General features: G+C 45.2%; 1 protein-coding gene across 3 annotated transcripts in view; it reads left to right on the top strand.

The window, feature by feature from the left end:
- The window catches only part of LOC143421198 (atrial natriuretic peptide receptor 1-like), a 60,564-nt gene extending 53,734 nt beyond the window's left edge, over positions 1-6,830 (top strand). For all 3 annotated transcript variants that reach the window (XM_076890397.1, XM_076890398.1, XM_076890396.1), the window contains 4 exons: positions 65-133; positions 274-448; positions 3,244-3,342; positions 3,914-6,830. In XM_076890397.1, the coding sequence (XP_076746512.1) occupies positions 65-133; positions 274-448; positions 3,244-3,342; positions 3,914-4,059 (489 nt within the window). In that variant the 3' untranslated portion in view covers positions 4,060-6,830. The remainder of the gene's footprint in view (positions 1-64; positions 134-273; positions 449-3,243; positions 3,343-3,913) is intronic.
- Positions 6,831-15,729: the final 8,899 nt, after the last annotated feature.

Here is a 15,729-nt window from a genome sequence, read left to right as displayed (position 1 = left end):
GCCAGCGGCCTGCAGGGGGCGCTCAAACACCGTCCTTCAGTCTGACGTGCTGATGTCTCTGCAGGTGGTGACTCTGCTCAACGACCTCTACACCTGCTTCGACGCCATCATCGACAACTTTGACGTTTACAAGGTAAACGGCTCGTTTCTTTCCTCCGACCTGTTCTCAGGGCAGCTCTGAGCAACAGAGCGCATCGCCATGGAGACCAGCTCACAATAAGGACAACTTTTAGTGCGACTCTAACTGATGTCACGGTGCTGTGGCGCCCCCAGGTGGAGACCATCGGCGACGCCTACATGGTGGTGTCGGGGCTGCCGGTGAGGAACGGGAAGCTGCACGGCCGAGAGATCGCCCGCATGGCGCTCGCCCTGCTGGACGCCGTCAGAGCCTTCAAGATCCGCCATCGACCCGAGCAGCAGCTAAAGCTGAGGATCGGCATTCACAGCGGTGACAACACACACACACAGACTCACACTGACACACACACTGATGCACACTGACACACAGACACACGCACACACATACACAGACACACACTGACACACACACACACACACAGACTCACACTGACACACACACACATACACAGACACACACTGACACACACACACACACACAGACTCACACTGACACACGCACACAGACACACGCACACACACGCACACAGACACACGCACACACAGACTCACACTGACACACGCACACAGACACACGCACACACACACACAGACTCACACTGACACACGCACACAGACACACGCACACACATACACAGACTCACACTGACACACGCACACAGACACACGCACACACATACACAGACACACACACACACAGACTCACACTGACACACGCACACAGACACACGCACACACACACACAGACTCACACTGACACACGCACACAGACACACGCACACACACACACAGACTCACACTGACACACGCACACAGACACACGCACACACATACACAGACTCACACTGACGCACACTGACACACGCACACAGACACACGCACACACATACACAGACACACACTGACACACACAGACACACGCACACACATACACAGACACACACTGACACTCTCACACACACACTGACACACACACAGACTCACACTGACACACACACTGACACACACACTGACGCACACAGACTCACACTGACACACACACACTGACACTCTCACACACACACTGACACACACACACACAGACTCACACTGACGCACACAGACTCACACTGACGCACACAGACTCACACTGACACACACACACGCACACAGACTCACACTGACACACACACACGCACACACATACACAGACACACACATACACAGACACACACACACACACACACAGACTCACACTGACGCACACTGACACACGCACACAGACACACGCACACACATACACAGACACACACTGACACACACAGACACACGCACACACATACACAGACACACACTGACACTCTCACACACACACTGACACACACACAGACTCACACTGACACACACACTGACACACACACTGACGCACACAGACTCACACTGACACACACACACGCACACAGACTCACACTGACACACACACACATACACAGACACACACACACACACACACACACACACACACACACAGACTCACACTGACGCACACTGACACACGCACACAGACACACGCACACACATACACAGACACACACTGACACACACACACGCACACAGACTCACACTGACACACACACACACGCACACACATACACAGACACACATACACAGACACACACACACACACACAGACTCACACTGACGCACACTGACACACGCACACAGACTCACACTGACGCACACTGACACACGCACACTGACACACGCACACTGACGCACACACATACACAGACACACACTGACACTCTCACACACACACTGACACACACACTGACACACACACTGACGCACACAGACTCACACTGACACACACACACTGACACTCTCACACACACACACTGACACACACACACGCACACAGACTCACACTGACACACACACACGCACACAGACTCACACTGACACACACACACGCACGCACACAGACTCACACTGACACACACACACTGACACTCTCACACACACACACTGACACACACACACGCACACAGACTCACACTGACACACACACACGCACACACATACACAGACACACACTGACACTCTCACACACACACACTGACACACACACACACAGACTCACACTGACACTCTCACACACACACTGACACACACACACACAGACTCACACGCAAACTGACACACACACAGACTCACACTGACACACACACACACTGACACACACTGACACTCTCACACACACACACTGACACACACACACTCACACTGACACACACACAGACTCACACGCACACTGACACACACACAGACTCACACTGACACACACACACTGACACACTGACGCACACTGACACACACAGACACACGCACACAGACACACGCACACAGACACACGCACACACATACACAGACACACACTGACACACACACACACACAGACACACGCACACACATACACAGACACACGCACACACATACACATACACAGACACACACTGACACACGCACACTGACACACACACACACACACACAGACTCACACTGACGCACACAGACTCACACTGACACACTCACACACTGACACACACACACACACTGACGCACACAGACTCACACTGACACACTCACACTGACACACACACACACTGACACACACACACTGACACACACACACTGACACACACACACTGACACTCTCACACACACACAGACTCACACTGACGCACACAGACTCACACTGACACACACTGAGACACACATACGCACACACATACGCACACACATACACAGACACACACTGACACACACACATACACAGACACACACTGACACACAGACTCACACTGACACACACACACTGACACACACACACACAGACTCACACTGACACACGCACACAGACACACGCACACACATACACAGACACACACACACACACACACACACACAGACTCACACTGACGCACACTGACACACACACACAGACACACGCACACACATACACAGACACACACTGACACTCTCACACACACACACAGACTCACACAGACACACACACAGACTCACACTGACACACACGTGGTGACTGCCCCGTGTCCTCGGCAGGTCCCGTGTGTGCGGGCGTGGTTGGTCTGAAGATGCCTCGGTACTGCCTGTTTGGCGACACCGTCAACACGTCATCACGTATGGAGTCCACTGGCGAAGGTACGTGCACAAAAACAGGTCACGTGACCTGACGCTGCAGTTTCAGCCTGAAACCTCTGAACTGTAACTAAGTACTCGAGTACTAATCCAGAGGGAACATTGAACTTTGACCTCTGCATTCTTCAGGTGTTCACACGGAAAATAAATGGGTTCAGATCCTCGTGTTAACGATCACACTGAATACACATAGGATGACCAGGTCACGTGACTTGGCGCGATAGATAGACGTGAACGAAGACGTCGCTCTGTGAATGCTGACGCAGCAGCGCCCTCTGCAGGCTGTTGCTTCCCTGTTGACGGGCTTCAGTTTAGTGACTCTGTCTGAGTCAGCTGATACTGCAGTTTGTGCTCCATGAACAGTTTCTCTGTTACACGTGTAACAGCTGAGCTTCATTAACAGGAAGCAGATTTATTAAAGCTCCTTCAGAATAAAGTGATGTTCTTTAAATAAACAGCAGATTAGATTTTTGCAGGTTGGACTGAAAAACCTAAAGCAGCATTTTTATTCCTGCTGCTGTTGCCAAACATGACGTGTGTGTATGTGTGTGTGTGTGTGTGTGTGTGTGTGTAGCGCTGAAGATCCACGTGTCGGCGGCGACTCGAGACGTTCTGCTAGAGTTCAACTGCTTTCAGCTGGAGCTCCGAGGGGAAATCGACATCAAGGGCAAAGGGAAGATGACCACCTATTGGCTGCTGGGAGAGAGCGACAGCCAATGACAAAGCACTGTCAACAGGAGGACGACAGGAGAGGATGGATAAACGAGGAAAGGAACTGAGGAGTGAATAAGGGGTAACACCGCTACAGATGAGGGGACGAGGAAAGGACAGAAGGGAGCACAGCTTGAAGGAAAGGAGGACTCACTCGAGCGCTCCCCGCCTCCTTGCTGCTTCTCATCTCCGAGCAGAAGGACTTTGGATGGATTGGGACTGTCGGACGGGAGGAAGTGACACGGGAACGGAGGGACACGCGGACCCGGACTCTCCTCACACTCGGATCAAAAGTGTCCTGCTTTCCGGTCCTGGAAAAAGAGTTTTTCGCCGTCGTCCCGCTGGTACTCCGAGCAGTTTGTCTCTCCACGCTGACGTTCACCATGCTGCCTCTTCTTCACTTTTATGTGGCCCTGCATTCATCATCTTCATTTCCTGTCCCTGCTGTCACTGGAGGAGGGGCACCTGGACAGGGCGCCGCCCTGCTAAGATGGTGAGGCTAAGGCTAGCCAGCAGGTTTGAACCTGGAACCTCGTTGCTGTGAGTCAGCGGCGCTAACCATTAACGTGGGGTGTAATCTGAGCTCAGTACTGCCCCCTGAGGCCAGACACAGGAAGCACCCACACCACAGCAGAGAGACGCTGTTTGTCCTGCCTGAGAAGCAAACACAGCTTCTGTGGGAGGAACATCTGTGCTGTAGCCCCTCCCACAACCTCTGACGTCAGCGGCTGCGGCTTTGAGCACGTTTATTTGGTGGAGCCGCACATTTAAGATGACCTCCTCACAGTGAGGGTGAGACGCTGAGTTTGGGGACTGTTCTTCAATAAGCAACCAGATCAGCGTACGTCAGAGGTGTGGACTCGAGTCACATGACTTGGACTCGAGTCAGACTCGAGTCATTAATTTTATGACTTTAGACTTGACTTGAAAAAATGTTCTAAGACTTGTGACTTGACTTGGACTTTTACACCAATGACTTGGGACTTGAATTGGACTTGAACCGGTTTACTTGAAAAGACTTGATATTTTACCCCAAATATAAAATTTAACATGCATATTATATAGAGATTGAAAATGTGACGTCATTCACGGGTAGAACCGCAAAGGATTCTGGGAACTCGTGGCAAGCGGTACTAGCGCACGCAGGCTTTCAATTGAAATCAGTCACACAGCGATAAAAAGAAACACAAAAATGGCAAGAAGCTGTTGTATCATTAACTGCAATAGCCGGTCGCATGACAGCCACGGGAAGCCGACGGGTAAAGAGATCGGTTGTTATCGGATTACGTCGTTGAAGAGAAATTGTTCGAGCCATGTTTCCGAAGTAACAAAGAGGCGACGGATGGTCTGGATTGCAGCCGTTCAAAGACCAATTATAACGTCCCAGAACTCTCCAGCTCACAGGTTAGTCTGCTCCAAGCATTTACACAAAGGTCAGTCTGCTGTTGTAGTTAATGCGTCATTTTCATAACATAATTGGTGATATAGGTTACAAGCAAGTCTGGCGCTGAACAGAAATTGTCGCTCCTTTGTTTATTGTGCATAAATAGTGAATTGTCCTGACACAATATTGCGTTTCGCTTCTGTTATTATGGTACATTGACAAAAACATATACTTTTATTCACAGGATAAAACAGTTGTTTGTATCACTAATTGCCCAGTACGATTACAGCATACAGTATTATTGTCACTGCTACATTTCTGTGATGCTACCAGAAATTATTTCCACTGCTAATTAATTACCGTTGAGCTCAAAGGTTATATTAATAAACGGTTAACGAATGTGTATTTATGAAGACGATTTGTGAGACTGGTAAACTTATGATACGTACGATGGTCTTTACTTTCTACACGGTGCATTTCAAGGTCCTGCACCCATCCGGCGGTAAACTGTACCTGGGCTCGTTGCAGTGACCTGAAGTTACTAAACTTCACGAGTGTATGCACTCACTCCAAGAACCGTATGATTATAAATATGCATATAAATATGCTACGATGAGATAGCTGACTTCATCTAACTAGCAAATGTTGTCCAGGCTACGTTGGTGATGCAGTTTTTTTAATGTGTATGATATTTTTGTCATGCGATTTTAAAGCCGGTCCTACAACCGCATCCAAGAATAACATGCAGCTTATCTCAGAACTGTCGGTGAAAATTATTCTTGGAGCTAGGTTTAATTGAGCTGCATTTTAAAGAGGTGCAATTTCACAATTTGTGTATATTTTCTAAGTTCACTATTTTGTCATGTGTTGAGAAAAACACAGATTTTAAAATTACATGGTCTAATATTTACATTTAGCATAACTGCAACATTATTTTTTCGTTTGTTTTTTTTAAAGACTCGAAAGGACTTGAAATTCAAAATTTCAGACTTGTGACTTGACTCGGACTTGCCTGACATTACTTGAGACTTGACTTGAGACTTGCAAAACAATGACTTGGTCCCACCTCTGGCGTACGTCACCTCGCAACGATCAAAGAATCAACATGGAAACCGCGCTGCTGTTTCAGAGCCCGAGAGGAACAAAAGACTGCAGAGCTGCAACGTGTCCGAGCACACCGTCGTCTTCTGCAGCTGCTCTACAGCAAACGCACATCTGTGAGGCGCCGGCACAAACAGCTGGAGAACATCAGAGACTTTCACCAATCAGTGTTGAATGGATCATTGTAACATCTGCACATGTTTCAGATCATTTAAAGTCATTTATATTCTGCTTATTGAAACTAGATCAACGTATTTTAATCCCACCATCGTCTGAATAAAAGCCTCGAGCTGTGTGTGGTGTGGTTAACTTTGATGTCTGAGAAATTCAAGTGAAAAAATGAAATCATCTCAAATTAAACTTTGCTTCCTCGCTAATGCTAATGCTAGCTGTGTTTCCACAGGAAGTGCAGATTGTAGCTGACGTCAGAGGACACTCGCACACTTTCACCAGTTTACAGTCAAACACCTCCAGTTTAGGTCCCGCCTCTCAGCTGGGATGGACCCGTCCATACAGTGGACACAGCTACAGAGATAAGCACAGCTTTCGATGACAGCAGGCGACTGCGGGCACAAGATGGCGGTAATGTGAAGGCCGGATCAGACGAGTGACGGCGCTGTCTTTGTGCTCACCGCGTTGCTTGTGACGTGACGACTTTCACATCACATTCTGGGTCACAGTCTTTCGCCCGCCATGCAGTGGCGAGTCTAGAAAATTTTTGTTGGGGGGGCCAGGTAGGGGCACAGATTTGGAGAAGGGTGGCAGATAATGTTTTAAAAAAATTCTACCAACCGTTAACCATAATTCAATAATCCTATAAACCTAATAACCAAATGCGCTTTTAACTCTTATTAGAATGAGATTTTAACCACTACGGTGCAAAGTTTTTAGATACTGCGTTGATAAAGTACAAGAGATGCAATCAGTGCTTTGTCAGTGTTCATTCAGCATTCAAGGACATCAATATTTGCATAGTATTTTTACTGACATGTAGTGCACATATGTTTTGAGCAAAAACATTTTTGAATATTAAAATACGAACATTTGTAACAAACAATTGACAAATTAGCCAATGCAAAACTTTATCTGCCTGTTAAAAAAAGAAGAATCTTCTCACAAACTGGTGTTTGATTTTGAAACAGGAAAAAAGTGGGGAAACAAATGAAAAGACTAACATTTGAATAAAACCTGAAATCAGGTAAATACTTTCTATGCTGCCTTATAGTAAACTTTGGTAATATTGATCAAGAACAACACTGGCTGATGAAATCCAGTCAGCTGGCATGGTGACACTGCCAGTATTAACCTGCAGGGCTGGACTGGGACAGAAAATTGGGCATTTTCACTACAGACCAGCCCCCCAGGTATTAAAGCCATAAAGACTTTGAATGAAAACAAATGCTGTTGTGACAGTGATGTACTCTCTTGTTGGTATATGTATGATTTCTAGGGATGGGTATCGAAACCCGGTTCTTGTTGAGAACCGGTTCCCACTGTTTCAAATCCTTGGAATTGTTTGCCATTTTTGCAAACGATTCCCTTATCGATTCCAGTCGCCCCGAATGACGTCACCACGTTGCGGAGCATCATTTACCTGGCAGGAAACACGGCGGCTCAAACGCTCAAAAGCTTGGTTATACTTTACGAGAACGGATGACAACAGGGCAACTTGCAATACTTGCAAAGTAGAGATTTCATTTACGGGAGGAAACACTACGAATATGCAAAAAACACGTGATGACCTTAAATGAATGTCGTGTTTTTAATTCCACTCCGGACTCGTGAATCTCAACCCAGCAGCAGCGGTAACGTTTGCACGTCCTCTCCCGTTAATGCGGCAGGTAAATAATCAACTAACATATTATGTTAGCGCGATCTGCCTTATTACAAACCTGCCATTACTGTGCATTTAGTGACCATGATGAGACAGACAGAGTCTGGCTCAGATGCTGCCAGTTCTCGCTGCAGTCTACCGGTAGCGTCTCCTTTCAGGCAGGATAGACGAATGTCACCGAGCAGTGACTCAGTTTGTGGTCAAAGGTTTGCACCCGTTTGCCACAGCAGATGATTTTCAGTAAGTGAATGTGTTTAATTGTAGGCAGGGACATTACTGGATATTCTTGTGTAATTGCTACAGAATAATTTATGTTATACTTTGTTATTGCTACAGAAGAATATTTATTTTATTATTTTACATTTACAATGTTTTTTCCTGGGGACCCTGTGACACCCCATTGAAGAGCCGCAGGCTGGATCTCTTAAGATCTCACTGCTGGGTTTGTAAGGCCATGTTACTCCTAAATTTCTATCTTGTTCAAAGAGAAGATATAAAACAAAGTTCTGAGCTAATCGACCTTAGTGTTCTTTTTAAAAAAGAATCGATAAACAGAATCGAAAATGGAATCGAATCGTGAAAATCTTATCAATACCCATCCCTAATGATTTCTATACATTTTACGTCAGATAAAAACTTTGGTTGTAAGATTTAGATAATTATTTAATAAAAGCTAAATATTTGAATTGAGAATAAGAAAGAAAAGTATTTCTTTGTGCCCTACCTTTCCCTGTTAATGCCCTACATGGCCCCCTGGCAAAACTTTCCTAGATCCACCCCTGCACAGTTACCAGCTGTCAGCTACATAAAAAAGGATCCTGATCATTGATCAGTTTCATGATTGAAGTAGCAACAGGAGAGGCAGGGGAGAGAATGAGAGAAGAAGAGGCTGCTGTGCAGCGTAACGACAGAATAACTCCCGCTTTGTGTCTTTTTTTCATTATAGCGAAAGTCCGGGACAAACTGTTCCTTCTCAGCTCAATACGAAACGTGTAATATTTTCTCTGAATGAGGGACCATTCCATTTTTTTAAAGAGCCGTTGGCAACTCTACTAACTAACCTTATGAATAAAATAAAGTTCACTGTCAGTAACATCATAGCACCCACCCAGCTGTATAAAAACTCTGTCAAGCTGGCTAGAACGCAGTACGAAAAAGCACAACGAAAATAAACTCCACCTAAACTTGGTTTATATTTGACCAGATAGACTGCAGGTCATAACTTCTTACCTGAAGCTCAGTTCACCTGATACTCGGCGGCTGCCTCGGGGCTCTCCTCCTGCCTCCCCTTCCCTCATCCACCTGTTGCCTCTGTGGAAGCCCCGTCATAGCCACCACCAAACAACGGAGTTATTTTTACACATCGACCTGCATCTGGCCAATCCACCACCTCTCATTGTTCATGCCATTACAAAAAAAATAAAAAATAAGTCACTGGGGATATGTCCGGTATGCCCGATGGCCAGTCCAGCGATGTTAACCTGCAACCAAATCTGCAGCTCCATACAGCAATGTTACGACTTAGATTACATCTTATAACTCATAACTCTTATGTTAGCTGCCCTCAGTAACGTACTGTCTGAAATATTCCACGGCTGCAATAATTCTTTAAGTGTTATTTTTTCCTTGGTATTCTAATTTCACCGAAGTTTACTAAACTCAACAAACTTAATATTACTTACCGGGACATTTATTCTGTCCTCATTTTCTTTCACCGAAAAATTGTTTCCTGCAGTGCCGTCTTTCGTGCTTGGCTCTCCTACCTTTGCTAACGTGATGCGCATAGCGCAGAAGCCGATGCTGCATTCACTTACACTCGGATATCTGAACTTCACCGTGAAAACATAATCGAATATTTGATTGAATTTTATTGTTTTGCCTTTGGGGTGGCCAGTCTGGTTGGGGGGGTGGCCTGTGCCCCCCCCAGGCCACCCCGCTGGACACGCCACTGCCGCCATGGCGGTTTTGGCGTGGCCGTTGCAGCCGGGTTGAAGACGTGAGCGTGCGGTCTCCTGACACACGGAGGGAAAACTCGAGTTTGTGGAAAAAATCTCGGCTTCTGCTCCCACTCAGGCTTCCTGCGCTTTAACAGTGGGTAGAAATGTCAGCGTTTGAACACATGTCTGTTTGTACAGTGTCCTGGTGGGACACCATGCATCACATTTATCTGTTTGAGCAGAATTTTCTCATTGTAAATATGTTTAAACTGTGTAAATTAAACCTTTTTAGGTATTACTGATCAGTGAGTCAGACCCACTGAGACCGACCAGTCTTACGTTACATCTTAAAAACACGTTTAAAGATGGTAACCTGACAAACCTTCAGGGAAAGTGATGTAAAGACACTCTTGTTCATCGTCCTCGGGCCTGATTTAAGCCAATGTTCTGCACTGTGGTGAGCAGACGACAGCTGAGGTTCACCGAAGCTTCACTCCAGACGATCGGAGCTCAGGTCCAGGGTCGGACTTCAGTCCGGAGGACAAAAAAACACAGCCTTTCTCTGTGATGCTGCAGAACGACAGCGTGGAAACATTGAGCTCGTCTATTTTTGATGTTCTTCACTCTCAGCAGCATTCTTTGGTACCTGACAATCTCAAGTTCACATTTCCAAGTCCCTCAATGGCGTTGTCCCTCAGATCACTGAAGCATCCCTGAGGGAGACCACATCGCTTCAGCCTGAAGGGACAAGCACGGACGTGATGGATGAACCATAAGGGTGGCTGTGGTCGCTCTGCTTGCCGCTCCAGTAAGGCGCAGGAAGCTGCTGCAATGTTCTCAGTATTCAATCTCGCCACATAAGATTTAGAAAGAGGAAGCCAAAACTGGAAGAAATCGTTCGGCGAATCAGCTCACTGCTAGTTTCAAAGTTTGTTATAATATGAAAAAGTTCAAATAGAAATCTCAAAGATGATTAAAAGTACTGGAGCAAAGCTAAAAAAGGAACTTTAAAAACTTGAATCTGGTATTTTTTTAAAGAAAATTTGGATGAAGAGATCAAAATAATTTTAAATCTTGTCGTCTTTGCTTGAATGTTCCTAAACTGGCTGCAAATGGAACTCGATGATCTTAAAGGTTCTTTAATGAGACCCAGAGAACAGCGGTCACTCAGACATCCGAGCTTAGAAACAGAGTTTTCCTGCCACATGTAGTCTTCTGTTGGGATCACCTCATCTCTGGCACGAAGTGGGAGGAGGCGGGGCTTCTGCACAGCGTCCTTCTGCTACCTAGCAAGGTGAAGGAAGTGCTTTAAACTTCTGCACAGGTGCGACGCTGGTACAACGACCTCACACACAAACGTGATTCTCAGTTATTGTGGAAAGATGTCTTCAGGACTACGGCATAAACGCTTCTGTATCTTTAATTAATTTCAATTTTAAATTTCGTATTCACCGATGGTTCTGAACAGAAAAGCCCGACGCCATCAAACGGTCTCCGAATCATAAAGCAGTCAGGACTTCATCTTTCATTAATGATAGATTGCATTTATATAGCGCTTTACAATCCCACTATTCATTCACTCTCACACACTGATGGAGGTAAGCTGCCCCGGGGTAGACTGACAGAAGGCTGGCTGCCACATCGCGCCATCGACCCCTCTGGCCAACACCAGTAGGCGGTAGGACATAACGACCAAGACAGACGGAGCTGGGATCGAACCGGCAACCTCCCGGTTACAAGATGAGTTTCCCAACCCCCTGAACCACGGTCGCGTTCATTCTCAACAAAATATTCAAAAAGACACTAAATAGGAGGAAACATCCCCATTTTTTGCTTTGTGTTCAGCTGTGAGAAACATTGTACATTATTTTATGTTATCCTTCAGCTTTTGTTCTTTGTCTTTTTTAACAATCGACCGAACAAGAACAATCTCAGTTTTTCATTATTAACACGTTAGAATTTGACGTCCTCTCAGAGACGAAGGCTGCCTAACATGTACTTCCAAAGCGTCTCTACGGTAACGCTGTGTGCAGTAAATATGAGATGTTAGCCTTGCACATAAACATAAATGCCAGCAGCTGCCCGCGTACTAACAGGACTGATGATGATGATGAGTGAACAGATGCTGCAGATGTTTCTGCTTCTCCTGCCCCTGTGCAAAGCACACGCTTCATCAAGTCTGTCCCTCACTGATTGGCTGCTGCTGATGGCGTTTCATAAACAGATGGAGTGATTTGCGTTTGTCACAACATGTGTGACCCCGATACTCCCATCCAGGCTTCATTCTGAACACTAATGTCATGTTGTCACCAGGTGGCGCCACTGAGCTATGATGCAAATTCCTCTCACACATACAGGCTGTGTCCCAATCCAGACCACACCCTTCTCGTACTTCCTAGTACCCGCCGTATGTAGTCTGCGAACTGTGTGTACTACGAAGTAGAGATGGCACGATACCACTTTTTTATGTCCGATACCGATATCATAAATTTGGATATCTGCCGATACCGATATGAATCCGATATAGTGTTTTTAATCAATAAAACTGTTTTTTAATATCTTGCTGCATTTTGTATAAGTTCATACTCAAGTTTAAAACAACAACTACACTAAAGCTATTCTGTTATACCTGTATGCAAAAAAAAAAAATTTCATAGTTCAGCAATACTGATCAATCTAATAAACTTAAACCTACACCATCCTCCCTATTCTGGTATTTTAAAGAGTACTTAGTGTAAATATTAAGCAATCTAACTAATAGGGTTCCAACTCCCAGCAACAACAAAAATAAATAAATAAAAAATAGGGAACCACCCCTCACACTCCACCTCATGATGCTTAATCGATGTAATCAACCTTAATTTGATGCAGTGTGGAAAAAAATGCACAGAAATCAATTATTTTTCAAGAAATATTAAATAGATTCAACATCTTTCTTCAACAAAATTGCAGACTGCACAGATGGTACCTTCCCAAAGGAAAAAGTACTATAGCTTACTAGGGTATATTAGACTTAATAGTCACTATATACAGTAATGGACTTCTATTCATTTTACATCAGATTAAAACTTTGGGTGTCAGATAATTATTTATTAAAAGCTCGACATTTTAAATGAGAATAAGAAAGAAAAGTATGTCTTTGTGCCCCCTTTTCCCTGTTAATGCCCTATCGGCCCCCCTGGCTAAACTTTGCTAGATCCGCCCCTGCACAGTTACCAGCGTCAGCTACGTAGAAAAGGATCCTGGTGTAGAAAGTAATATTAAATACATTCTAACAACAGCTGATCAAGCTTAAATGTGCTGCTGTTGTTCAGCCGCTGGCTTCCTCTTTCTGCTGCAAAGTGGGCCAAAAGCAAACAAGAGAGACGGACTCGCGACAGAAAAGCCGATCAGCTGATCATTAAGCAGTTTCATGATTGAAGTAGCAGCAAGAAGAGGCAGTCGCTTGTTAAGCTTAACGCAGGAATGCTTTACATTCAGAGATGGACTTACACACTTGCTTTACTTCTCTCGGGATAACTTTGTCGGAGATGAAATGCCGGGTTGCTAGCGAAGCTCCACATGCTATCCAGACCACCGACAGGTCCCGCATGCCACAGCCGCTCTATCACGTGATGCATACTGCTCCGACGTGCTAACGTTCTGAGGTGAGTTACGGCGTGTTGCAAGTTTTGTGAGGTGCTTTCGTGATATTTAATGGATCGGATTACATTTTTTATTTTTCTCCGATATCCGATCCAGTAGATTAGGTCAGTATCGGACCGATACGTAATATCGGATCAGTCCATCTCTACTACGAAGTAGGAGAAGTGAGAGGCTGGTGAAACGGGACGGTCTGGCCTCCGTCGTGCTGCTGAGGTTGCCTAGCAACCATGATACTAACCACGAGAAACGTTTCATACAGCTTTGTGTGACAGAAATGGAGAAAAATGTTTTTTAAATTTTTTATGACATCACTTTGATTAGTTGAGTATCTGAGGCAGCAATATAACACAGCTCACATTAACAGTGCAGTGAATCCTGCTTGTGCCGTGATGTTCAGGACTGCAAACCGAGCAGCATCACTGACTTTCAGCTTGTTAGATTAGATTAGATAGAACTTTATTAATCCCTCGGGTGGGTCCTCTGGGAAATTCGATTTCCAAAAAAAGCACAGCACCGACAGAAGTTACAGAGTTATACACACACACACACACACACATATATATATATAAATACAGAGACAATATAAATAAAATATACGAAGGGGATAAATAGAATAAATAGGAATAAAAATAAAAATACAAGTGAATTGCACATTTCAAGTATTGAGTCTATTGCACCGTTGACTATTTACAAAAGTATTGCACAAAAAGTATTGCACATTGTTGTGTTTGTGGATATATGACCGACTTTAATTATCCACAAAATCATCACATTCTCTGTCAGATTAAGCTCAGCTATTGAACGGCGCATATTTAAAGGCTTTAAAACCAAGTTAGTACAAACGTCACTAACGTCACAACTGTGCCGACATGTGGCCAACAGTCATGTTTTAATGTTCTTCATTATTAAACATTTGCACATAAATAAGTGACATCATATTCAGTACTTACTTAAAGTTTACTCTTCAGCTGCTCCGCTTCAGGCATCCGCTGTTTTTTCTTTTTTTCGAACAAAATATCCACACCCACCGCCGCGCTATGAAATGTGGGATATATGGGACCACGAAGTGTACACCGGACCACACTTCAAATTTGGGGAAATGAAGGACGCATTTGTCGGCCTCTTAGAATTGGAGAAGTGTCCCAAAGCGTCGGGCTGCATCCTTCGAAGGACCCGGCCTTCGCGGTCTGTGTGCCGGGTCCTTCGAAGACCGAGAAGGCCGGAAGTGCGAGGCTGTGAAATGTGACGTTCTCGCCTTCAGATTAGCGTCACCGCTGTCTCGGTGGAGTTTAATAAATTCGGCCGTCTGCTCTTTCCTATCTAAAATATAACAGGACTCTCGACTGTCTCACACTTTGACGTTTATTCAGCTGTGTGAAAATCCCGGAGGAACCCAACGATGGATTAATAAAGTTTAATTTAATCTAATAACTTTAATCTCATCCAAACCGATTCACTCCGGAACAAATAAAACGCGGAATAAAACAAACAATTACATTTTTAAGTTATTTGAGTGACTTATAACCTGAGTAGCGAAAGACGTCGCTGTGACGTAATCGGTCTACAAATGCGCACTACGAAGCGTGCGGTCGCTGGATTGGGACGCAGCCACAGCATCACCTGTCACCCGACTCCTCTCGTCCTACCACAGCTGCACTCAGGTTGTCCCTTTACCTGCGGTGTGATCTGTGATTCGTTGATGAATGCCGGTGAGCAGCAGGAGCTGTTTGTGTTTCAGTCTAGTAAAAGCTAATAAAATAATCACAGCTGTGAGTGTG

The sequence above is a fragment of the Maylandia zebra genome, linkage group LG11 (assembly GCF_041146795.1).
Source record: "Maylandia zebra isolate NMK-2024a linkage group LG11, Mzebra_GT3a, whole genome shotgun sequence".
Classification (NCBI taxonomy): domain Eukaryota; kingdom Metazoa; phylum Chordata; class Actinopteri; order Cichliformes; family Cichlidae; genus Maylandia; species Maylandia zebra.
This window is presented reverse-complemented; position numbering and strand designations above follow the sequence as displayed.